At 38.2% G+C, this 27,288-nt stretch overlaps 1 protein-coding gene across 1 annotated transcript in view; it reads left to right on the forward strand.

Annotated features, from left to right (window-relative positions):
* Window positions 1-27,288, forward strand: part of SPTA1 (spectrin alpha, erythrocytic 1) — a 71,859-nt gene that overhangs the window by 35,843 nt on the left and 8,728 nt on the right. Inside the window, exons 26-42 of the mRNA XM_065544046.2 lie at window positions 336-480; window positions 1,263-1,444; window positions 3,396-3,495; window positions 3,605-3,802; window positions 4,592-4,735; window positions 5,569-5,672; window positions 6,012-6,174; window positions 6,428-6,559; window positions 7,078-7,215; window positions 7,399-7,503; window positions 8,839-9,047; window positions 10,188-10,308; window positions 10,928-11,049; window positions 12,274-12,406; window positions 21,000-21,098; window positions 21,788-21,956; window positions 22,572-22,648. Of these exons, the coding sequence (XP_065400118.1) occupies window positions 336-480; window positions 1,263-1,444; window positions 3,396-3,495; window positions 3,605-3,802; window positions 4,592-4,735; window positions 5,569-5,672; window positions 6,012-6,174; window positions 6,428-6,559; window positions 7,078-7,215; window positions 7,399-7,503; window positions 8,839-9,047; window positions 10,188-10,308; window positions 10,928-11,049; window positions 12,274-12,406; window positions 21,000-21,098; window positions 21,788-21,956; window positions 22,572-22,648 (2,341 nt within the window). The remainder of the gene's footprint in view (window positions 1-335; window positions 481-1,262; window positions 1,445-3,395; window positions 3,496-3,604; window positions 3,803-4,591; window positions 4,736-5,568; window positions 5,673-6,011; window positions 6,175-6,427; window positions 6,560-7,077; window positions 7,216-7,398; window positions 7,504-8,838; window positions 9,048-10,187; window positions 10,309-10,927; window positions 11,050-12,273; window positions 12,407-20,999; window positions 21,099-21,787; window positions 21,957-22,571; window positions 22,649-27,288) is intronic.

A 27,288-nucleotide genomic window follows, 5' to 3' on the forward strand; every position in this document is an offset into this window, starting at 1 on the left:
ATGTGACTGCCGTCAGATGGCCTGGTTCAAGCTTAGGCGCCACCATTCAGCAGTGATATAATCTTGAGAAAATACTTATCCTCTTTAGTCCTCAGTTTTCTGATCTATATAATGGGAATGGTAATAGTAACTATGCTTCTTGGAGTTGTGAAGATGAAACGAGCCTAAATTTCTAGCACATAAAAAAGAATGATGATAATTGGTGGGGGTTGGGGGTAGGGGATGGGGGGTGTGAGGGTGGTGAGTGGTAGTGATGATAACTTTCTTGTGAGCCCCACTAGCCTGCCTCTGGTACATATCCTTACTTTTGAACTCTCTACTCTCTTGTATACCAGAGAAGCAGATGACACAAAGGAGCAGATTGAGAAGAAGTGCCAGGCCCTCAGTGCTGCAGACCCTGGCTCAGATCTATTCAGTGTTCAGGCTCTTCAGCGACAGCATGAGGGCTTTGAAAGGGACCTCGTACCCCTGGGAGATAAGGTGAGACAGGTCCTTCAAAGCTTTTCCAACACTTTCCACTTTATATTTAACCCTATACCAATGCCCTCTTCTTTGGTTCTCTTTTTCGGTCTCTTATTCTTATATTTCTCTTGGTTTCATATTTGTTTTTGTACACTGTCCCTAAGGCAAGACCATGAAAAGGATATGCCCCATGACCATTAACATGGGGAAAAACTTGTTCAACTCCGGCTGTCTGAGTGAGCACCCTATATCCCTTTGTCTCTTTGGTAGGTGACAAGTGACCAGATCTTGTGGCAGCTAGGTGGAGGCCAGTAGCTCAGGAGAAATAGCAAATGTCCATATCCAGGATGATCAGGCCAATGCCTGAGCATGGTGCATGTTTTTCTTAGCAAGGAATTGAATGAGTTGTTAAATTCTGTTTCAACCCAAAAGTGTACTCTGGAGCTTTCCAGATATACTCAGAGGCTTAGCATTATCATGCAGAACAAAAAGAAGCTCCTCGCATGAAGAATCAAGACCCTTGGGTTTCCTAATTGAGGTTGCCACTAACCAGCAGAGTCACTTAACCACTCTTCCCCACAACCCTCTTATTTTTAAAAAGAAGTATGGTAATGCCGATTGTAACTACCTTAGGGAGTTATGTGGACTAAAAGGTTGATATTATTTTATAAAGTATTATGACATACTTATACATCACTGATGTCTATTTCAGGAGCTGAATACTGGGACTTAGGAGTCTCCTTTTGCTAAGATTCAGGTGTGTCTCTAGGCTGATTATCAGAGCTATTGTACCTCCCCAGGTGACCATATTGGGGGAGACAGCGGAGCGTCTCAGTGAGTCCCATCCAGATGCCACTGAGGACCTGCAGAGACAGAAAATGGAGCTGAATGAGGCCTGGGAAGACCTGCAGGGGCACACAAAGGATCGTAAGGAGAGCCTAAATGAGGCCCAGAAATTCTACCTGTTCCTCAGCAAGGCCAGGTAGAGTGGGGTGGGTAATGTCCATTTCTGGCCTCTAAGTAGACTGTCTAGGAGTGGTCTGGGTACAGATGCTGTTCACTGCTGGGTTTGGAGGGCACCACTGCGTTCAAGTCTTACCTCTTGCAAGGTGTAAAAATTTCAGGTTTGAAACTTAAAGCAATAAAATACAAAGTCTGAAAGAATCTGAAGCCATCTAGGCCAGTTCAGTGAGCTTCTGTAAATGTATACTATATATAAAGTACTATGATGTGGGGTTTTAGAGTTTTGTTCTACTGAGGAGACAGTAGTATTCAGTCTTCTACTGTATTCAGTATTCTGTTGAATACATATAACTATGATAGAACATAATGAAGCCTCAAACACACATTGTAACAAACAGCAGTGAGAATTCAGAGTTGGGTAGAAGAGATGATGCACTGCAGATAATGTAACATTTTATTATATTTTATCAATCAAAATTTTAACAGAAGAGAAAACAAGTCATGTAGACTGAACTGTGCAAACAAAGACATAATCATAAGAAAAGAAGAATAAGAATAAGAACGTGTTTGGGTGGTAAGAGAAGTAGCAAGAGATAAACTTAAAACTATTGGGACCAAATTCCAGAGAATTGTGAATATCTTACTGAAGTCTAGACATTATCACAATCCAAAATTCACCTCACAAACATATAGTTTGTGGAACAGTTCCCACGTTCGACTCCATCACATCAGTTCGCTGGGAGGAGCATTAGAGTTGAGGGTCCAGGAAGCTGTAGCTCTCAATGCAATGCTTTTCAAGAAAAAAGGAGGCAAATTTTGGCAAATGACTGTAGTTCGTCTTGGAAATCCCCTCCTCAGTTCCGCACTGGAAAGCTATAGTTTTTGACACAGTTTAAATACATAGCACTCACACCCATTCCAATGGTGCTTCCTTCCCTTTGTGAAGCTGTACTCCTCAGTATTTCAAAGTAGTGTTCCCAGCCCCTGAGCAACATTAATATCTTATTTTACCCTATGTGACACTTTTGCTTTCAGTTTTGTTTTTTAATTGCTTTTAGTGCCTATGCTCTGTTTTTTGTTTTTGTTTTTGTTTTCCGTTCTTAACCTAAAGTGTGAATTCCTAGAAGGCACAGATATGCCTTTTTCACAATGTTTGGTACTTAGTAAGCATCCAATAAAACTTAGTTGCTTCAATAAATGAATTTACAAAAGAAGAGACCTCTCTTTTCCTAGAGCTAAGGGTTCCCATTGAGCAAACAAGAGTAATGACGTTCTTTATGAGATGCTTAATTTATTCATTATATATGCTTTAAAGTTAATGCATGGTTAAAATTTGCCTTTTAAGAAGATAGACCTTAGTTTTGCTTGTCTAACTTCCTGACTACTAAAAGGGTAGGGAAATACACCTTGTTTTAATCAACAGTGTGGAGGCCTGTGTGTGTGTGTGTATGTTGGCCAAAATATGTGCTAGATTCTCTTGAGAATAAAAGTAAGAGGAAAGACATGATTTCTTTGAGACTCTATAATAAGATGTATCTTCAAACCCTAGAAACTACTTAAAAGGAACAGTAACCAACAGAAGTAATGAAATATATAACAGTCCAGGATTCCAGAGGTCTGGGTTCTACTGAAGAGGTCTGCTTTTAGTTATATCACATGGGCAAATTAATTATCTTTTCTAAGCTGACTTCTTTATCTCCATAATGAAAACAAAAAATTCCCAGAATCTCTGCAGGATTACTGCAAGAATTGATAAATGTAATAAAAGTGAAGAGGCTTTCAAATACAAGGGATTGTTACCATTAAGTGATACAATAAAAACAGCAAACCTAAGATCTGTGAAGCATATAAAGCCAGATAAAAAATGTTATTCTGGAAATGTTTTCTGGAGAATGGAAAGCTGTAGGGCAAACAGCACTGTAGCAAGTTGCAAAGTTTTCTTGTCGATTCCAATGTGTCTATTTATCTAGGGATCTGCAGAATTGGATCAGCAGCATTGGCGGCATGGTATCATCACAGGAGCTGGCCGAAGACTTAACTGGCATAGAGATCTTGCTGGAGAGACATCAGGTATAACTACAAAAGCCATAGCCACTGATCACTTCACCTGAAACCTCTACTAATTTTAAAATTTCCAACGGAGTTGGCCTCACTGATTTCTTCCCCCTTTTGCCCACAGGAGCACCGTGCTGACATGGAGGCAGAGGCTCCCACCTTCCAGGCCTTAGAGGACTTCGGTGCAGAACTTATAGACAGTGAGCACCGTGCTAGCCCTGAAATTGAAAAAAAGCTTCAAGCTGTCAGGCTAGAGAGAGATGATTTGGAGAAGGCTTGGGAACAACGCAAGAAGATCCTAGACCAGTGCCTGGAGTTGCAGGTACAGCAAATTTCCCAATTGTTAAGCAGGTTCAGTAGTCTGTTTCTTCTATGCAATTTTATATGGTCATTACATGCTCAGTTCACTAGACTTTCCACATTATAAACACAAAGGGAGCTCATCTCTTAAATACCTAGCATTGTACTATGCTTTCTATACCGATCATTGTCATATTCTCCGCTCTTTCCTGTTAGAAGAGTCGAACAAGATGGTGATCAGTCCTGAACATGAGGTGGGTTGTTTATCATTTGTTGATTGATTGAGGAATTGATTGTCTGATTTTTGTTAAGATTCTATCCTGTGGAGGCTCGGAGTGCCACAAAGATTAGTAAGATAGTTTCCCATTTCTTAAATAGTGAAATTAGACATATAGACAGATTTTACTAGTGCGGTGAGATGATTATTAATAAAACAAAAAGTTTGAGTGGTTTGAGGCTAAAGAACAAGAAGTGATTAAAGCTTTTGGGGGAAATGAGCGGTTGTGTCACAGGCTACCCTGAAGGATAACATTCCACAGAGTCTTAAGGAAATGATCAGACAGTATTAACAAGGTTTAAGAACTAGGAAACAGCACCCCAGGAATTGGAGGTAGCTTATACATAAACATAAAGTGTATGTTTGGGAAAGAGGAAAAGTTCCAGTACAGCTAAGATGTGTCACATGAGTGTGTCTTGGAAGATGCTAAGTACTCCTTGCAAAACCCTTTGTGTCACGATCATGAAAGGTGTAACATCATTTCCTTCACACTACCTGGACGACACCATACCCCTCTCATTTAATTCCTCATAGATGTTCCAGGGGAACTGTGATCAAGCTGAGAACTGGATGGTGGCACGTGAGAATGCCCTGAGGTCAGATGACAAAGATTCCTTAAACAGTCTGGAGGCCTTGAAGAAGAAACAGGATGATTTGCACAAAGCAATCACTGCCCAGGTAATAATGACTAGTAAAGGAGTTAATATAATAATCCATAGTAGTAATAACAGAAATCCTATACATTTGTCTGGTTTTATAATTTACAAACATTTTGATTTGCATTTTTTTTTTGAAATGGAGTCTCATTCTGTCATCCAGGATGGAGTGCAGTGGTGTGATCTTGGTTGACTGCAACCTCTGCCTCCCGGGTTCAAGTGATTCTCCTGCCTCAGCCTCCTGAATAGCTGGGATTACAGACACCCACCACCATGCCCAGCTAATTTTTGTACTTTTAGCGGAGACAGGGTTTCACCATGTTAGCCAGGCTGGTCTCGAACTCCTGACCTCAAGTGATCTACACACCTCGGCCTCCCAAAGTGCTGAGATTACAAGTGTGAGCCACCATGCCCAGCCCTGATTCCTGTTTGCTTCTTACAGAAAAACTGAGGCAGGCAGGGCAGCCTGACGCTTGACATTGTTTCACCCAAGTCACACGCAGCAAGTGGACTCTTTTACTTTAAATCCAGCATTCTAAACTCTGACTTTTAGGATTGAAAATGACTTTATATAGTATTTCAACGTCTCACTCAATACAGGATCCACCCTCTACAATGGTCATGAGAAGTGTCTGTTCTTTAGGGAACTCAGTACCACACAAGTAGCCCATTATTAGATGTTTCTCCGCCTGTTAAGTTGAAACCCACCTCCCTGTAAGGCATTTATTGTTTGACCCTGAGTATATCTTCTGAATCCACAAAGGATAATACCTTTATTCTTTTCTAGGAGGGAGTCTGGGATTGCATCAAGGGCCTAATCTCCAGGCATCTGGGCTCTTTCCTTTTCCTTTTTAGGAAGGGAAGATCACTGACCTACAACATTTTGCTGAGCGCCTCATTGCTGATGAACACTATGCCAAAGAAGAGATTGCTACTCGGCTCCAACGTGTACTAGACAGGTCAGGCCTGAGTGATTGTTTTATGTACTAAAGGAAAATGTAGCAAACTGACCTCTTTGCTAGCACTGAGATGGAGGAATACTCTGACTTCCTGTCATTTCTAGGTGCCTAAAACTATCTTGACACCTATGCAGACTTTCTGACTTAGATTTATGGAATGAAAGACATGAAAGATACCTTAGAAATTAACTGGCTTTACCACTGCATTTTATATCTGAAAATAATAAGACTGTGTGAGAAGAAAAGAGGCACGTTGGCAAATGGGAAGATTTATGGATATGGCATCAGAGCATGGGAAGGGTGGAGGAGGGCATAGAGTGATTTGGCTCCATCCTCTAGATGGAAGGCTCTCAAAGCACAACTGATTGCTGAGCAGACAAAGCTTGGAGACCAAGCCGACCTAAAACAATTCTACCGTGATCTTGAGGAGCTGGAAGAATGGATCAGTGAGATGCTGCCCACAGCCTGTGATGAATCCTACAAAGACCCCACTAACATTCAGGCAAGTTCAAAATAGGAACCTTGGAAAATTTCACCATTCTGAGCTTTTTGGCTTGATACTTTAACACTTTCTGACTGTTGAGGTTACCATGCCTGCTCTCAGAGACTTCAGAGTCTGATTTGGAGCAGGTTCCTCAGAAGTCACCATCACCTCAGTTGTGATAGAAATATTAGCCCCTCCTTTTAAATATAATTTACCTTATCTTGTCTCCATAAATAAAAATATAATATAATTTCTGTTTGTTTCCCTTCAGAGGAAATACCTGAAGCACCAGGCCTTTGCAAATGAAGTCTATGGTCGAGCTGATCAGGTGGATGCCACCATCAACCTGGGGCGCTCCCTGATTGAGCGTAGCACGTGTGATTGTGATGAAGAGGCCATGAAGGTAAAGCTCAGGATGAGTTTTGGCTACAAAGGCACGTGAGGAGGAATCATTTACTCTTTCAATGTTCCATGAGTAGAGATATAAAATATGTTCTGTGACCATATCACAGAAGAACAATCTTCCCTCTGATTGTTGCACAAAGGAGAAAAGGAGTGATGCCCAGACCTTGTCACTCCCATCATACTCAGTACCTGGAACTCTAAGAAAGCTCTAGGCTTAATTCCAAAGTCTTATCATGCTTGTTTTACATTTTCTATCCCTTCTGCCAATAGTTTTTTGGCGTTTGTGAGTCAATCTCTTTACTCAACACAGGACCCTTTTTTTGAACTTTCTGTTTTGTCCAACAACTCCTATTGTTGTCCCAGATTAAGTATAACTGGTTTGAAATGTATGATATTCAAGTATCAGCAAATTTTGGCTGGTTCCTGCCTTCACAACCTTCCTACATTATTCTCTCAAGTAGTCACAAGGCCCAGGATCCTAAAGATTGTAATGACTCCTCACTGTCCTTGGGTTAGGAGCAACTGGAACAGCTGAAGGAACATTGGGATTATCTGCTTGAGAAAACAACTGACAAAGGGCAGAAGCTCAATGAGGCCAGTCGTCAACAGAGGTTCAACACAAGCATCCGGGACTTTGAGTTCTGGCTCTCAGAGGTAATTGCACCTGGAAACAGTAAAGACAAAAGAGTTTAACACATACTTGTCTGACAAATGAATATCTACATGGGCAATTTCCTTGACTTTTCCTGGGAAAAGTTGGGAGACATAGCTGCTGATCTTATTTTCCTTAAAGGCAGTTTCACCTGGCAGCTTTATTGCTTATTTCTCTATTTCCAGGCAGAGACATTGCTGGCCATGAAAGATCAGGCCAGGGACTTGGCTTCAGCAGGAAACCTACTCAAGAAACATCAGCTATTGGAGACAGAGATGTTGGCTCGAGAGGTAAGTAGTGCTGGCATACCATTCCTCTGGGCAGAATAGAAATATTTCTGGCTTTTCTCCCTCCCATCTTAGGAGACCATTTGAAAACACAGCCTTGCAAAATTGTTCTTAGTGTTCTCAACCAGCAGTCATTTTAACTAGGTAAAATTAATGGGCTGTGAAGCCATTAAAACTGTCACTGATAATCAATTATCACTAAACTATAGACTCTAAGATTCCAGAAAGTGGACCCTAAAAACTATCTTTTTTATCTTTTAGTGATGCATACATATAAGCCAATTATCTTTCAAGCTATATATTTGATCTGGTCTTGGAAAGAAAGTAGAAGTTTATAGAATTACAAACAAAAAATCAAACGGGGGCATGTGAAATGAAGTTGAACTACACATGCACTCTGGAAATCCTGTCAAGGATTCCAGTTGCATCCTAATAGCAACCAAAAATTTGTCCTGAGAGCAGTGATAAAAATGCTGAAAGTTGTTAATTTTATACTAAAGAATTTTATAATTATCAGTTTTACTTGAAAATACAGATACGGAAAAGGAAGGAGGTCAAAGGCCTTGGGACTTGGTGATGTTTCCTATGACACCACTAGGGGGCTGGGTTAGAATAGGAGTAGACACAGAAGAGATAGGTGTGTTCAATGGGCAGCTAAGAATGTTGCCCATAGAGTAGCTCTTGCTGAATATTGAATCAATCAATCTGTGGCTGCCAAAGTTGGTACTGTCAAATAAATCAATCTGTGGCTGTCAAAGTCAGTATAAGACAGTCTTGTATGGGAACAAATGATTGCCTGCCAAGATTTTCCTTCTTTTTTTTTTTTTTTTTTTTGGTACCAGTTCAAGCAATTCTCCTGCCTCAGCCTCCCGAGTAGCAGGAATTACAGGCATGCGCCAGCATGCTCAGCTAATTTTTGTATTTTTAGTAGGGACAGGGTTTCACCATGTTGGCCATGCTAGTCTTGAACTCCTGATCTCTTGATCCACCTGCCTTGGCCTCCCAAAGTGCTAGGATTACAGGCATGAGCCACCGCACACAGCCGATTTTCTTTTTTAGTTGGGGAGAGAAGACAAATACTGAAAACATCAGAAGGAGAAACAGGACACAGGCTAAATATACAGTTTGAGTAATGTAGTAATGCTAACTCTATTGCTCCCACATATGGTCGTTCTCCAACCTGAACATATGCTAACATGTATAACACATAATCAAATTCCATATCTTTAAAAGCTATCCATTTGGCCCAATCTTTGAGCCAGACCAGCTATTGTTAAATTGTGGGATCTGAGTAATGCCTGTACTATACTATTCACTGAGTATCCTGAGACTTTCTAGGATGCGCTCAAGGACCTGAATACATTGGCTGAAGATTTGCTCTCCAGCGGGACTTTCAACGTTGATCAGATTACGGAGAAAAAAGACAGTGTCAACAAGCGTTTCCTGAATGTCCAAGACTTGGCAGCCGCACACCATGAAAAACTGAAAGAGGCCTATGCCTTGTTCCAGTTCTTCCAGGATCTAGATGATGAGGAATCCTGGATAGAGTATGTGCCACCAGCTCAAAATGTGTGGATAATCCAAACAAGTAGATAATCCACCAAACTTGTTCCAATTTATGCTGAAATGAAATGTGTAATTGTTTCTTGAAGATAGTATTACTTCATGTTTGCCTCAGCTTCAAGTTAACATTGGTTTTATTTTTCCCAAATTCCCCTACTGGATGCAAGCCAGAGAAAGACAGGTGTGGAGGAAGTGAGGAGCAGTTAACATACTTGACAGGAACAAAACTAAGAAGCCATCTGCATTTGCTCTGTAGTTCGTAGAATGATGTACAATACTCACAGAGACACCTGGGCATTTACACAGCTGATCAGATCCTTGTCATTCTATATCCAGTATATCTTATATGATGCTGAGTTGGACACCCAAAAGAGAATATTACAAAGTATCTGCCATGATTTCATTACTCATCCTATTTTTGTTGTAAAATATGATGGGAAAATATTAGCAAATCACAATATTTTGCCTACTTCCAATTTAACGTGCCTCATCATGCTTCTCTTCCACAAAGCTGCTAATTCTTATGAGTAATCAATAAATTAGAGGGAAGCACAGTGCATAGGGCAACAAACAACATGTTTTCAAATCATTTTTGGATAAGACCATAAGATAGAATAATCTTGTCCATGTAGTCTTCGACTGTGCTTCATGGTGACGCTCAAACATTTTATACTTGGAAGCAACCCAACTGCCATGACTCCTATGAAATCAGCTCTTTATACCCATTCTAGCTGAATTTATTATTGACATTAATAAATGAAAGTAACAAAATCCATGGAGGTCATTTATAACTTTCACATTTTTCTGAAATAGGAAACATTAGTGTATATTCTTGAGCAAACAACAGAGGATACACAGGTGGACAGACAAAGGGACTAATGGAAAGACTGTTACAGTTGTGCCTATTGGTGGAGATCAATATGTTACTTTAATTTGTATTGGCTAAGTCAGAAGTTTTGCTGCAAGCCTCTTCCACTAATTATATTTTCAGTCATTGGCAACAGGGTATTACAGAATTTACAACCACCCTCACCACCAGTCACACACACTCTTAGAAAGCTATTGCTGTAGGATGACCTTGGATGTCTAGACTCCAAACTTTCTGTTTTCTTCCTTGATTTTAGGGAGAAGTTGTTACGAGTGAGCTCCCAGGACTACGGGAGAGATCTTCAGGGTGTTCAGAACTTGCTGAAGAAGCACAGACGCCTAGAAGGGGAGCTGGTAGCACATGAGCCTGCCATCCAGGTAGGAATAGAATACCAGACCTGAAAATATAGAAATCATCTTATAGCAACCTGTAATAAATCTGTATTTATTACAGATAAATAAGAGGGTGCTATAAAATGTGAAAGTAGGATGTCAAGGTCAGAGAGAATTAGTCAAAGAGTTTACAAATATTCTTTTCTCTTCCACCTTTAGTCTCCTATAAGTAGAAGAGTTCTGAACAAGAACCTATGCTCTTCCCTGGAAGGAGCACTTCTAACACTCCTGGGAAGTGATTGACAATTGGGAGCAGATTGGGACATCTGGGAAAACTATACTTGAGCCAACTGAGAAGAAGGCAACTCTGGGTCTGACTTGGCAGCAGGATCACTCTGTGACCATGAATAGACCAAAAAGCAGATTATGAAGAGTAGCCTAGTACAAGTACTGATATATTTGCTAAAATACTTGGGAATGTTTAGCATAGTAAATCTTGTTGCAGTTTTCATCATTCTCCCTGGACTTTTAGGACCCTCACAAAGTCCTGTGGAGTTTATAAATAATCTGGAGGGCAGGATGGGCTAGATACTTTGATAAGGGACTATGGCTAAATGGGGAGAGATTGTGAGGTAATGGAACATGAATCGGAGTTGTTCTTCAGAATGTGCTGGATATGGCAGAGAAGCTGAAAGACAAGGCTGCTGTGGGGGAAGAGGAGATCCAGTTGCGGCTGGCTCAGTTTGTTGAACATTGGGAGAAGCTCAAAGAGTTGGCCAAGGCCCGGTGAGTGGGATATAGAAGGCCCAGTTTGCTTCCTGGATTTTGGATGTTGGGAGGATACTTACATGCCCGTTCAGCATTGTCTGCTCTCCCCAACTACCCATCTATCTCAAGTCCTTTCTCAAATGCCAAGTGTACCACAAAACTTTCCTCCATATACCCCAGGCAATATGATCACTGCCTCTGTTCTAAATCTACCTCTCCTTCTGCATTTACATGCAGCCGTCTTTTACTATTGTTTTCCTACATGTGTTATCCTTCATATCAGGTTACTAGCCACACATCTGTTTTGCTTTATCTCCCAGTTTTCATATTATATGCAGCCCTTAGTAATGTAAGGATGAAGAATTATTTTCCCCTATAGCCATATAGCCAATTTGAACCACATATACAATGTATTAGTCCGTTCTCACATTGATGTAAAGAACTACCTGAGACAGGGCAATTTATGAAGAAAAGAGGTTTAATCCACTCACAGTTTCATAGGCTGTATAGGAAGCATGATTGGGAGGCCTCGGGAAACTTAGTCATGGCAGAAGGCAAAGTGGAAAGAAGCACATCCTACCAAGGCAGAGTAGGGAGTGTGCATGGGCGTGGGGAGTGCTAAACACTTTTAAACCATCATCTTGCAAGAACTCATTCGCTATCATGAAAATGGCAAGGAGGAAATCTGCCCCCATGATCCAATCACCTCCCACCAGGCCCCTCCACTGACACATAGGGATTACAGTTCAAGATGAGATTTGGGTGGCGAAACGGAGTCAAACCACATCACACATATAGCCAAATATAACAATTGCTGTCTGTAATTCCATTTTTCCTGGGGGGCTAAAAGGGAGATTCTGGCACTTTGTGGTGCCTTCATCATATACGAAAGAAGGCAGTGCTCAGAGTAGAAAGAGACATTGTGTCACTGCTGATATTCTCCAACACTGAAGTCATCATTTCCCTTTTTTGGCTAGGGTGGGTTTCCTCCCTCCAACAAAGTTTCTTAGACAGTAGAAGGTGCCACAAAATGAACTTCTAGGGAAGGAGTCTCCTCCATTTCACAGCAGATCTTCACCACTGACTAGTAGGCACATATCATATTGCGCTGAGGCCCATTTCAACTGTGGCTGCCTTGTGAGAATAAGCTGGTCTGCCTGAATGAGATTGTGCCACCCCACTGTACTCCCACTGCTTACCAGTTTGTTCTTATCCTCACTGGGGCTTGTCACCTTGTTATAGAGGACTTCAGTTAGAAGAATCCCTTGAATACTTGCAATTCATGCAGAATGCTGAGGAAGAGGAAGCTTGGATCAATGAAAAGAATGCTATGGCTGTCCGAGGAGATTCTGGAGATACATTAGCTGCTACTCAGGTGAGGAACAGGAAGAATGAATCAATTTTCTTCTCTTCAATTTGGTTATTTTCTTGGGTAGTCAGTGTTTTTACCTGTAATATTAGGACGTTTTTCTGGTGAAAGAAGATGAAGGAAATATTAATAATCCTGACAGTATTAAATACGAAAAATTAAAGTCCAAGCATGTAGGTGACTTGCCCAAGATTAAGGAATCAATCAGGTGTGAAGGCAGAACTCACATCTTAATTCCATAATCTGTGATCTGTCTATGAGTCAAAGAAATAATGGTTAAAGACCTTTCCTTACAAGTCAGATTCCTTGTAGATTATAGCTTTTGTAAGGATTCCCTTAAATTTTCATGTTAAATTGATTTGGAAAAAAATCTTCTTATGACATTGGCTGCAGTTTCAACAAAATAAAATTTTAGGAAGAAGGTCTTACTGGACAAAATAGTTCCACAATTTATAGACATCCTTTTACATGCAGGATTGGGTTTCTCTATAAAGAAATGAACAAGTAATCAGTGTGATCTTGAGTTGATGTAAATTTTGACAGCTTTTGAGAGTGATTACAAACAATAATGTATTAGGAGTTTGGAAACTATGCCTAGTAACCCTAAAAATTGGGAATTTACCAAGAACTCTTTGTAGAGATTAATTCACTTTAATGTGATGACAGAAGGAAAGGCTTAGATTTGCAAAAGATAGCTACTATACAACATATAATTCAAATTATCAGCTCCTCTTATTTGTAAGTCTTTTGGATCATGTGTGTGCACCCCACTGCACACGTTCAAGCATTTTAAGGCTTCCTATCAAATGCTTTCAAAGGCTTCCCTTTATTTAAAACAGAACTTTTTTTTGTTTGTTTCATTTTGTTTTGTTTTTGAGATGGAGTCTTGCTCTGTCTCCCAGCCTGGAGTGCAGTGGTGTGATCTCAGCTCACTGCAAGCTCTGCCTCCCAGGTTCACGCCATTCTCCTGCCTCAGCCTCCCAAGTAGCTGGGACTACAGGTGCCTGTCACCATGCCAGGCTAATTTTTTGTATTTTTATTAGAGAAGGGGTTTCACCATGTTATCCAGGATGGTTTCGATCTCCTGACCTCATGATTCACCCACCTCGGCCTCCCAAAGTGCTGGGATTACAGGCATTAAAACCGAACTTTTTATTTTGAGAATTATAGATTCACATGCAGTTATAAGAAATAATACAGACAGAATCTCGTGTCCTTTACCAAGTTTTCTCTAATGGAAACATCCAGAAAAGCAGTATATCGTAAATAGGATATTGAGATTGTAAGGTTCAGTTAAGATTCAGAAGGCTACCATCATTACAAGGATCGCTGATGTTGCTTTTTTATAGCCACCTCCTCTTCCTGCCTCTTTAAACTGTGGCAACCACGAGTCTGTTCTACATTTCTATAAGTTTGTCATTTCTATGCTGCTATACAAATTAACTCATATAGTATGATGTAACTTTTGAAGATGGACCTTTTCACTCAGCACCATACTCTGGTGATTAATTTTGGTTATTGTGTGTAACAATAGTTCATTCCTTCTTACTGCTGAGCAGTGTCATGGTAAAAGTATATCACAGTTGAACCACTCACCTAGTGAGGGGTGTCTGGACTGTTTCTACTTTTGATGACTGTGAGAAAAGCCACTATAAATATTCATGCACAGATTTTAATGCAAACATAAGTCTATTTCTCTGGGATAAATGTACAGAACCCCAATCACTGAACCATATGTTAACTGCCTATTTAGTTTTGGACCAAAAAAAAAAAAAAAAAAAAAGTCAAGTTGCTTTCCTGTTTGTATGGCTATAACATTTTACACTCTTAACAAAATGCATAAATGATGTACTTTCTCTATATCCCTGCTAGCATTCTGTGTTGTCACTACTTTTATTTTAACCATTCAAATAGATATATAATGATATCTCATTGTAGTTTGTATGTGCATTTCCTTAATGGATAATGATATTTTACATGTTTGTCATGTGTTTATTTGAAATCTGTATATTTTCTTCAATGAAATGTCTCTTTGTCCACTTTCTAATTGAATTGTTAGTTTGTTCATTTTGATTTGCTTTACTGTGACAAGAACACTGAACATGAGATCTACTCTCTTAATACATTTATACGTGTATAACATATTATTGTTGACTGTAGGTACAATGTTGTAGGCTGTATAGAAACATTTCAAGCGTTTTCATCTTGCTTGACAATGTCAGTATCCTATTTATGGTGAAACTCTTTCTCTACTAAAAATATATTATGCCTTATGATTAGTAAAACTTCAATTTTTTTTCTCAGCCTCTGGTAATTAGCATTCCACTCTTTGATTTTATAAATTTGTCTACCTCATATAGGTGGAATCACGTCACACGTGTTTTTCTATAATTGGCTTATTTTGCTTAGTGTAATGTCCTCAAGGTTCATCTATGTTGTCATATATTGCATAACTTTCTTATTTTTTAACACTAAACAGTATTTTGTTATATGAATATGCCACATTTTTTTCATCCATTCATCTGTTGATGGACATTTAGGTTGTGTCCATATCTTGGTTATTGTTAATAATGCTGCAATGAACATAAGCATGCTAATATCTTATTGAAATCATTATTTCCTTATCCTTTTGGATAAATATCCAGAAATAGAATTGCTGGACCATAGGTAGTTTTATTTTAAATGTTTTGAAGAATATTCATATTGTTTTCCATAACAGCTGTGCCATTTTGCATTCCCACTAACATTGTGAAAGGGTTTCAATTTCTACATATCCTCACTAACACTGGTCTTTTATTTTTTGTTAATAGCCACAGATGTGAAGTGATATCTCATTGTGGTTTACTTTGCATTTTCCTAATGGTTAATAATGTGAAGCATCTTTTCATATACCTGAGGGGCATTTACATGCCTTTTTAGGGAAATTTCTATCAAACTTCTTAGCTCATTTTTATTATTTTTCAATTTATTTCTTTCAATAGTTTTTTTTAGGTACAGGTGGTTTTGGTTATATGGATAAGTTCTTTAGTGGTGATATCTAAATTTCTGGTACACCTATGACTCAAGTAGTGTACACTATATCCAATATGTAGTCTTTTATCCCTGACCCATTTCCCACCCTTTCCTTCAATTTCTCTAAGGCCATTATATCATTTTAATGTCTTTTCATCCTCATAGCTTAGCTCCTATTTATAAGTGAGAACATAAGACGTTTGCTTTTCCATTCCTGAGTTACTTCACTTAGAGTGGCCCCCCAACTCCATCCAGGTCACTGCAAACACTATTATTTTGCTTCGTTTCATGGCTGAGTACTATTCCATGATATATATATTACCACATTTTCTTTATCCACTCATTAATTGGGCAATAAGTTGGTTGGTTGAGTATTTTTGTAATTGCGAATTGTACTGCTATAAACACAAGTATGCATGTGTCTTTTTCATAAATGACTTGTTTTCCTTTGGTTAGGTACCCAGTAGTGGGATTGCTTAATTGAATGGTAGTTCTACTTTTAGTTCTTTAAGGAATGTCCATACTGTTTTCTACAGTGGTTGTGCTAGCTTACATTTTCACCAGCAGTGTGAGAGTGTTCCCTGTTTACCACATCCACACCAGCATCTATTATTTTTTGACTTTTTATTATGGCCATTATTTCAGGAGTAAGGTGATATCCCATTGTGGTTTTAATTTGCATGTCTCTGATAATTAGTGATATTGAACATTTTTTTCATGTTTGTTTTTAGCCCAATTTTAAAATCAAGTTAGTAGGGATGTTTTACTTTTATTTTTATTTTTTATTTACTTTTTAGTATTGTGTTATATTCATTCCTTATGTATTTTAGAGATTAGCCCCTTATTAGAAAAGACATTTATAAGTATTAACTCTCATTCTGTGGGTTGCTTTTCCACTCTGTTGATTGTTTCCTTTGCTGTGCAGAAGTTTTAGCTTTATATACTCCCACTTGTTTATTTTTTCTTTTTGTTGCCTGTGCTTTTAGTGTCATATCTATGTAATTATTGCCAACACCAATATCGTGAAGATTTCACCCTATGTTTTCTTTCAGGAGTTCTACAGTTTCAAGACTTACATTTAAGTCTTTAAACAATTTTGAGTTGATTCTTGGTTATGGTATAAGGGTCTTACTTCATTATTCTGCAAGTGTAAAGCAGTTTTCCCAGGACTGTTTGTTAAAGAAGCTGTCTATTCTCCATTGTATATTTTTAGCACCTTTATCAAAGACCAGTTAACTACATATACATGGGTTTATTTCTGGACTCTCTATTCTGTTTCATTCATCTAGGTCTGTTTTTATGCCAGTACCATACTCTTAATTATTGTAGCTTTTTAATGCATTTTAAAGTCAGGAAGTGTGATTCCTTCAGCTTTGTTCTTCTTTGTCAAGATTGATTTGACTATTTGTGGCCTTGTCTGATTCCATATAAATTTTACTGATTTTTCTATTTCTGTAAAAAGTGTCATTGGGAATTTAATAGGGATTTCATTGACTTTGTACATCACTTTGGGTAGTATTCACATTTTTTAACAATATTAAATCTTCTAATCCATGAACACAGAAAGTTTTTCCATTTGTTTGTGGCTTCTTTCATTTCTTTTATCAATGTTTTATAGTTTTCAGTGTATGAGCTTTTCACCTCCTTGGTTACATTTATTTTTATATATTTTATTCTTTTTGATGTGATTGTGAAAGAAATTATTTTCTTAATTTCTTTTTCAGATAGTTGATTGTTTACAACTTCTAAACCGACTTTTATGTTTTGAGTTTTATTCTGTAACTTTGCTGATTGGTTTACTAGTTCTAACAGTTTTTTATGGAGTGTTCAGAGTCGTCTGTATTTAAGATTATGTAACTTGCAAACAAAGACAATTTTACTTCTTCCTTTCTTATTTAGATGCCTTTCACTAGGACTTCCAGTACTGTGTTGAATAGAAATAGTGAGAGTGAGTATCTTTGCCTTGTTCATAAACTTAAAGGAAAAGCTTTTAGTTTCACCATTAAATATGATTTTTTTTTTTTTTAGACAACAGACATTTATTATCTCATAGTTTCCCTAGGTCAGGAGTACAAAAACAGCTTAGCTAGTTACTATGCTTAGGGTTTCACGATGTTGCTATCATGGTGTTGATTGGGCTGCATTACAATCTGGGGTTTCAACTGAGGAAGAATCCATTTCCAAGCTGACTCAAATTGCTATCAGAATTTATTTTTGTGGCTGTGGTACTAAGGGCTTCAGGTTCTTGCTGGCTGTTGGCTGGAGGCTTCCCTGATATTCTAGAGCTCACAACTCCTAGAGGCAATCCATTATGTATTGAGACCTCTTGCAGTCTCTTGCCACATGAGCTTTCCCAGTGTGGCCATTTGCTTCATTAAGCCAGAAAGGAGAGCCACTAGAGTTAGTCTGGTAGCAAGATGAAGTCTTATGTGACATAACAAAGAATAACATAACATAACATAACATAATATAACATAACAAACGAGTGAAATCCCATCATATTTGTCATATTCTATTAGTTATAAATAAGTCACAGGTCCTGTCCACACTCTGGGGGAGGGTATTTTACAAGGACTGAACAGCAAGGGGTAGGTACCATGGGGGCTTCTCCAGTGTCTTTCTGTCACAAGACAGTTCCCAGAAACAATAGCACTGTACTTCCTCTATAACCCATTGGCTAGAGCTGAGCCGTACCTTGTTGGAAAATGTAGTCGTTCTTTCTGCATGGTTATGTGTCTGTTACAGATGCTTTTATTGTAGTGTAAAGGGAGACTAAATATTGAAAGACAACTAGCAGACTGCCTTTCAATCAGAGATCTTGCAAGCAGAAATTTTGTAACAATTAGGTGAGATGAACACAACAGCACCTGGCAATCTCAGAGGTGGTCAAAAGATGTCCTATGATTATAGCTACTAAATTTATTACTATATTTAGTATTATTAATAGAATAGAAACTAAATTTCCTTTAAAAAGAGAAGGGTTTGAATAGAAAATTATGTTCACTTCATTTTTACACTAAAATGTAAGTCTTAGGTAACTCAATTGTATCTTATAGTTAATACTTTTATTCTTATAAACATGACCAATCTGATAATCCTGTATTTTTAAAAATATCACTTACCTACATATCTCTCTGCAAATTTCATAGCATTTTCTCACGTTGTATTCTCAATTAATTCCTCTGAAGGGTCCATTGTTCTCATTTACTAGGTGAGGTGAAGCAATCAGCCCAAAGTTCAGTTAAGTAACTGGCAGTGGCATAACCAGAGCTGGGTCCCAGGTCATGCAGCTCTACACAGATTCCACTAAAGTATATTGTCAAGAAATTGATTTCATTGAGGAACAAAAATGTGAATATATTAAGCATTTGGACAAATATTTGATGTTGGTCACACTCCAGAAATATGGCAATATCCAGATAATTGATGACTTTCCATTTCGTCTCTCTCTGCTTGCTGTGCTTAATGTAGTCCCAACAACAACAACAAAAAAAACAAAAACAAAAACAAAAAAAAAAACTGTTGCCCCCCTAGGATAGATAGGTATAAATAAAAAATAATTCTCTTACCACCCCAAATCCTTTAACCCAGTTTACATTTGTTTTCTTCTGCTGTAAGTACAAAGCTATTACAAGTTTTAGAACTCTAGAGCATCTCTGCTAACCTTATAACCCTACCCTGATCAACAATAGAATCTGAATTCATAATTTACATATAATAAAGTCTAAATGTGGGCTTTTCATACATGTGCTTTATCACTTCGAAGTAATATCCTTCTGTTCTTCGTTTGTTGATGGTTTTTATCATGGAAGAGTGCTGAATTCTGTCCATTTTTTTTTTTTTGGAATCTGTTGAGATGATTATTTGGTTCTATCTTTTATTGTGTCAATGTGTTGTATCACATTTATTGATCTGCATATGTTGGACCATCCTTGCATCCCAGGGATAAATTTTTCTTGTTTGTGGTATATAATCATTTTAATGTGCTGCTGGATTCAATATGCTAGTATTTTGTTGAGGAGTTTTGCATCTATATTCAATAAGGATATTAAGGATATTAGCCCCTCTCTATATATTCAGATAGATAGATAGATAGATAGATAGATAGAGATATAGTTTGTCTCTCTTGATAGATAAACATATGTATCTATCTATCTATCTATCTATCTATCTATCTGTCTGTCTGTCTATCTATCTATCGAGAGAATTATTGCCTGGCTTTAGTATCAGGGTAATGCTGACTTTGTGAAGGTGTTTAGAAATGTTGCCTCTTCATAAATTTTTTGAAACAGTTTGAGAAGAATTGGTATTAATTATTTAAATGTTTGATTTAATTCATCAGTGAAGCCGTCTGGTCTTGGGATTTTCTTTGTTGAGAGATTTATTTCTTATTCAGTCTCCACAGTAGTTATAGGTCTGTTTGGACTTTCTTCATGATTTAGTCTTGGTTAGTTATCTGTTTCTAGGAATTTATCTATTTTCTCTAGATATTCTAGTTTATTGGCATATAATTGTAACCATTTCTTGTGATCTCTTTTATTTCTTTGAAATCAGTTCTAATGTTTCTTCTTTTGTTTTTGCGTTTATTATTTGAAAATAGAAGGTGAAGATGTTGAAGAGACTTTACTTCATGCAGTATACATATATAAAAACATGATTCATTCAGGCATTCACTCGTATAAAGTCAATCACCTTTCCAATATTCATTACAGTTTCTTCAAAAACTGAAATGTAATACAATCATAATATATAATGTAGTCCATCTTGCTTTACAATGAGTAACCATCTTATTTTAGTGCCTCAACACAATGAACTGATAGTTCTTTTATTTTCAAAAGGGATTTTGAAAAAGTATAATAGTCATAGAAATTCTGTTTCTTCCTTTAGCCTGAGTTACTATGTTGCATAGTAAAAAAAAATTGACAGAGTGCTGTTATGACGAGAGGGAGGTGAAGGTAGTAGTGGGAGCAGTGGCAGTGGTGGGTGGTCCTGGTGGTGGTGATTATGGGCTTATTTAGATATTTCTCTGGAAAGTACAACAGAAGACAAAGTACCACTCTTTGTGCTTCAGCCACACTTCTCTTTTCATTCTGCCAGCTACACAGATATCATGTTTCCAGAAAGCAGTCAGAGAACTTTTGGAGTAATAGTCAATGGCAGCTCCATGTTCCCCTTGACTTCTCTCTAGGATCAGGGATTAGTTTAGGATGTTCTTTCTACTAATTTTTTTTCTGCTAGACACATTGTTTCACTGAATTAGATAAATCTCAATATGGAGGAATCTTTATATATGACCTCAGTCAAAACCTTTATTCCAAAATCAAAATAAGATTACAGTCACGTAATAAGTTAGAAAGAGTGTCACTTGTATATCTTTGACTCTTTTTTCCAGTAAGTTGCACTCATTGACAAGTGAGAGTTTGAGAAAGCAATTGAGTATAGTTGTTCCAGAAAAAGTGGGCATTCACCTAGTCTGCCAATGTCATTGAATCAACCCTAGGAAATAGTATCACAGAGAGTCTGAATATGAGTGAAAATAGATTTTCCAGCTTTGGATATCTTGATTTTTACTGACTCGTTTATGCAGAGCTTGCTAATGAAGCATGAAGCTTTGGAAAACGACTTTGCTGTCCATGAGACCCGAGTTCAAAATGTGTGTGCACAAGGAGAAGACATCCTAAATAAGGTGAGCTAGTTCAGGAATTCCAGCTCAAACTTCCATTCTCCAAAAAGGACTGGCCCAAATATAGAAATGCTAAGATTATATGCAGAACTTTAACAATCTCTTCTAAATTGCCTTTTGTTGTTGTTGTGGTTAGCAAATAATTGTCTACTCAATTGCTGTAATTTTTTTTCAAATTCTTACACATACACATTTCAGTTTTCCTTAAATCTTTTGTTGACATTTTATTGTCCCATGCAGAACATGGTGCTTATAAAAGTCTTATCACCATCTTTGGCCATAGAATATTATAATAATTTGAAGAAATTGCTTTCTAAGCCTCGAGGAAAACAACACTGAAACCTCTTTTAAATTTGAGAATCGTTTCTTTGTTTAAATGTAGTTTTTAATAAATCCTCATTGATCTAACTGCTACAAAAAGACCATTAAACAGAGATGACTCCCTACCTCCTAGAAACTTACACTAACTAAGAAGGTCACACTTACACAGATAAACATGAGAAGATCATCCAAATGTTGGAATGGAAATGACCTTCTTGGACATGAATGAATAATAAAATAATTACACTAGACCAGAGGACTGTGGTTATATATTTGAAATGAGAGAGATGAGTGCTTTCTGTTGGTACTAAAGGATTCACATTCCTAGCCCTGCGCATTTATAAATATATTTGTCTCTCCCCTTCTCACAGGTGTTGCAGGAGGAAAGTCAGAACAAAGAGATTTCTTCCAAGATAGAGGCTCTGAATGAAAAGACCCCTTCTCTGGCCAAGGCAATAGCTGCTTGGAAGTTGCAATTGAAAGATGATTATGACTTTCAGGAATTCAACTGGAAGGCTGATGTGGTAGAGGCTTGGATAGGTATGATGTGTCAGGTCCAGGGTCGCTGGGTTTGAGAATTCCTAATAAATCTCATGTATAGAATGGTCTCTGGGACTTTTACCTTATGAAAAGAGGTGTCTCCATCACTACTCATTCTTATCCTTTCTGGACAGAATTACACTCACATTTGTGCACACACACATACACACACATACACACACACACAAATTGAGAAAGAGATAGATATGATGATGCAGTAATTATGTACCATAATCCAGAGAACACGTTTTTGGGGAATGGGAGATTTTGTGTGTGATATTCAGAAAGGGAAAGCCATAGCAAAATGTTCTAAGAAATAATCTAAAATGTTTGTTTGATTTACTTACAATTCATATCTAATCTATAATTTTTCTCTCTTTTTTTTTTCTATGAAGTACTCAAAAGCTCTCATGACTCTAGCTCTGTTTCATTAAGTTTTATCCTGCCTAAGTAGAAAAACGATCCACTGGTCCCACTGCTCACATATTCCAATGAATCATCAACTTTGAGAGTCAAGAAGCTTTCTTGTTGTGTACTGTAAATATTTCTTTTCTGCTTACCAGGACTCAAACAAGACCAAATGTCTTTCTCTTATTAATTATTTTTGCCTTTTAGCTGATAAGGAAACAAGCCTAAAGACCAATGGTAATGGTGCAGACCTTGGTGACTTCCTCACTCTCCTGGCAAAACAGGTGAGATTGATAGATGTTAGGTAAGCCTAAGACCTGTTTCACACAGAAGCTCATCCTCCATGATTATTTCTGAATTGTGGGATTTTATTGCCTGTAGCTTCTGTAAGATTTTCCCTTCTTAATATTTATAATTTCCTAATTATTGTTTTTTTCTCTCTCTCTCATGAATCTTGCTACTGGATTTTCATCATTTTTGTTTTTTAGAGAACCTATATTCAGCTTTTTAATTTTTCTCTGGGCTTTTTTTGTGTGTGTATTCTATTTCATTAAAAGCTTTTTATATTATTATCTTTTTTTACTTTATTTGGGATTACTTTAATATTTTCTTTTAATTTATTGAGATGTACAATTAGATTATCAAAATTTTAGCCTTTCATCTTTTCTAACATATCGATTTTAAATATATGTTTTTCCCAAAGCAAAGTTTTAGTCGCATTCTGCAAATTTTGTCATTTCTTTTATCATTCAGTTAATTTTTTTTGAAATTTCTTATTTGGTTTATTCTATCATCTATTTATTATTTGGTAGTGTATTATTTAATTTCAAATATTTGGGACTTTTCTCATTATATTTTTGACATTTATATCTAGTTTAATTCTACTGTATTTTAAAAATATATTATATATTTTTCAGAAACTTGATTTATATCTATTAACAGTCTATTTTGTTGTATATTGTATGTACGTTTGAAAAGAATGTGTATTTTGCAGTGGTTTATATTACCAACTAGATTTTCATTTTTAATCATGTTGTTTAAATACTTCATTATTTTTATAAATTTTGAGGATAGGCTAAAAGTTGTGTTGACATTTTGAACTGTGAAATCATCTTGATGAACTGATACTTTTAGTTATAAAATCTTCCTCTTTATCTTGAATTACATTTCTTGATTTAAAGTCTACCTTTTCCAGATACCAGTATACTGCACCAACTTTTTTTTTTTTTTTTTGGTATCTGCAGAAATATTTATTTCTACATTTTAGGGCTTTTAAAAACATTTTTGTCTCCATTTTGTATATATCTTTTGTAAATATTATATAGTTGGCTATTACTTTACCTAATTTGATAATTTTATGGAAAAAGTGAGTCTGTTTACATTTAAAGTATTATAACTAACTCATGAACTTTGGTTTAAAGCTTTAACTAAACACCCTCTGCCATCCAACCCCCTACATTTTGGTCAGGGATTGAAATGATCCAGGACACAGTTTTGGCCTCTTTGAAGACTCACTTTTTTTTTTCACTTTGCCCCTGTGGCCTTTCAGGTATTTCAGTGGAAGCCCTTTAACCAGGGCTGCTCCTACCTGATGGGTCCTGAAGTAAACTCTGTGTCACTGCTGAAAATTCTAGTTAAGATTTTACATTTTTAGCTACCATTTCTGCTTGACTTCTAGACTTGTGTGCTATACAGTTTTGGCATCTAAAATGCTTTGAGGGGAAAAGATGACAGAATATTGACTACTTTTCTTCAGTTTCCTTATTATAGCCCCTCAAATTCTGGCTGTCACAGTTCCTCATTATGCCAAATTATGTCTCTTTAACGCCATGAGATTTTCAAATGCTCTGAGCAATGCTGACTCCTCACCCTCTAATACTTCAATATATAAGAACTTGTACAGCTTATACTTTAAAGGGAAATATGGAGAGACTTATTTTGACTTCAATGATGTTCCCTTCTGTCTGGAATTTTAGTCCCTTGAGTTGTAGTTACCTCTGTTTCATTCTGATTCATTTCAAGCAGCTGACTTTTGTACGTTTATCTAGCCATTAATAAAGTTGCCCAATTAGACAAATACAAGCCACTCTATCAAAACTGAAAGGGAAACTTCCTGAATTTTGTGTGATTTTGATATGAATGTTTCTGCAAAAAATGTATTTGTATAATTGGCACATCTAGGAGGTCTTTTGTTAGTGTACTTCCAAGGGCCCTACTAGTGCACTGCTACTAATTAGAACAAAGAATATAATAAGTAATATAAGAAAGTCTTGGAAAGGTGTGTGCTGTAGGAGAGATTTAGTTTTCATTGTGAAAATACTCCAGTATTTCCTTATATTAATGTATTAGTCCAGTCTCATGCTGCTGATGAAGACATACCCAAGACTGGGTAATTTATAAAGAATAGAGGTTTAATTGAGTCACAGTTCAGAATGGCTGGAGAGGCCTCAGGAAAATTACAATCATGGCAGAAGGGCAAACAAACACTTCCTTCTTCACATGGTGGTAGGAAGGAGAACTGCCAACCCAAAGGTGGAAAAACACATTATAAAACCATCAGATCTCTTGAGAACTCACTATCATGCCCTCATGATTAAATTATCTTCCACTGAGTTCCTCCCATGACATGTGGGGACTATGGGAACTACAATTCAAGATGAGATTTCAGTGGGGACACAGCCAAACCATATCATTCCACCCCTGGCCTCTCCCAAATCTCATGTCATCACATTTAAAAACACAATTATGCCCTTCTAACAGTCTCCCAAAGTCTTAACTCATTCCAGAATTAACTCAAAAGTCTAAGTCCAAAGTCTTATCTGAAATAAGGTAAGTCCCTTCTATCCATGAGTCTGTAAAATCAAAAACAAGTTAGTTACTTCCTAAATACAATGAGAGTACAGGCTTTGAGTAAATACACTAATTCCAAATGGGATAAATTGGCCTAACAAAGGGCTACAGGCTTCATACAAGTCTGAAATCCAATAGGACAGTCATTAAACCTTAAAGTTCCAAAATGATCTCTTTTGACTCCATGTCCCACATCCAGGGCACACTGATGCAAAGGGTGGGCTCCCATGGCCTTGGGCAGCTCCACCCCTGTGGCTTTGCAGGGTACAGCCTCCCTCATAGGTCCTTTCATGGGCTGGCATTGAGTGTCTGCAGCTTTTCCAGGTCCATGTTGCAAGCTGTTGGTGGATCTACCATTTTGGAGTCTGGAAGACACTAGGCAGTACCCCAGTGAGGACTCTGTGTGGGGTGGGGGACCTCCAATCCCACTTTTCCCTTCTGTGCTGCCCTAGCAGAGGTTCTTCATGAGGACTCTGCCCCTGCAGCAGACTTCTGCCTGGACATGTAAGTGTTTCCGTACATCCTCTGAAATCTACAAAGCTCCCAAACCTCAATTCTTGACTTCTGTGTCCCTGGAGGCTCAATGCCACATGGAAGCTGCCAAGGCTTGGGGCTTGCACCCTCTGAAGCCATGGTCTGAGTTGTACCTTGGCCGCTTTTAGCTACGGCTAGAACAGCTGAATGCAGAGCACCAAGTCACTAGGCTGCACAAATCAGAGAGCCCTGGGCCCGGCCCAGGAAATAATTTTTCCCTACTTTGCCTTCCAGCCTGTTATGGGAGGGGCTGCCTTGAAGGTCTCTGACCTGTCCTGAAGACATTCCTCCCCCGCCACCCTTTGTCTGACTCGAATTTCTCCCCAGTAAATGGGGTTTGCTTTTCTTTTTTTTTTTTTTTTTTTTTTTGAGACGGAGTCTCGCTCTGTCGCCCAGGCTGGAGTGCAGTGGCCGGATCTCAGCTCACTGCAAGCTCCACCTCCAGGGTTTACGCCATTCTCCTGCCTCAGCCTCCCGAGTAGCTGGGACTACAGGCGCCCGCCACCTCGCCCGGCTAGATTTTTGTATTTTTTAGTAGAGAAGGGGCTTCACCGTGTTAGTCAGAATGATCTTGATCTCCTGACCTCGTGATCCACACATCTCGGCCTCCCAAAGTGCTGGGATTACAGGCTTGAGCCACCGCGCCCAGCCAGGGTTTGCTTTTCTATTGCATCATCAGGCTGCAAAAATTCCAAACTTTTATGTTCTGCTTCCTCTTGCGTGCTTTGCTCTTAGAAATTTCTTCTGGGCCAGGCGTGGTGGCTCAAGCCTGTAATCCCAGCACTTTGGGAGGCCGAGACGGGTGGATCACGAGGTCAGGAGATCAGACCATCCTGGCTAACAGGGTGAAACCCCGTCTCTACTAAAAAATACAAAAAACTAGCCGGGTGAGGTGGTGGGCGCCTGTAGTCCCAGCTACTCAGGAGGCTGAGGCAGGAGAATGGCGTAAACCCAGGAGGCGGAGCTTGCAGTGAGCTGAGATCCGGCCACTGCACTCCAATCTGGGCGACAGAGCCAGACTCCGTCTCAAAAAAAAAAAAAAAAAAAAGTTCTTCTGCCAGATATGCTAAATAATCTCTCTCAAGTTCAAAGTTCTACAGATCTCTAGGGCAGGGGCAAAATGCTTCCAATCTCTTTGCTACAGCCTAGCAGGAAAGGCCTTTTTTCCAGTTCCCAACAAGTTCCTCATCTCCATCTGAGACCACCACAGCCTGGACTTCATCGTTTATATCACTATCAGCAATTTGGTCAAAGCCATTCAACAAGTCTCTAGGAAGTCCCAAATTTTCCCACATCTTCCTATCTTCTGAGCCCTCCACGTCTCTAGGAAGTTCCAAACCTTCACACATGTTTCTGTCTTCCTCTGAGCCCACCAAACTCTTCCAATCTCTACCTGTTACCCAGTTCCAAAGTCACTTCCACATGTTCAGGTATCTTTACAGTAGCACCCCACTCTCTGCTGTACCAATGTACTGTATTAGTCTGTTCTCACACTGCTAATAAAGATATACGCAAGACTGGGTAATTTATAAAGAATCGA

Source organism: Macaca fascicularis, chromosome 1 (genome assembly GCF_037993035.2).
Source record: "Macaca fascicularis isolate 582-1 chromosome 1, T2T-MFA8v1.1".
Classification (NCBI taxonomy): Eukaryota; Metazoa; Chordata; class Mammalia; order Primates; family Cercopithecidae; genus Macaca; species Macaca fascicularis.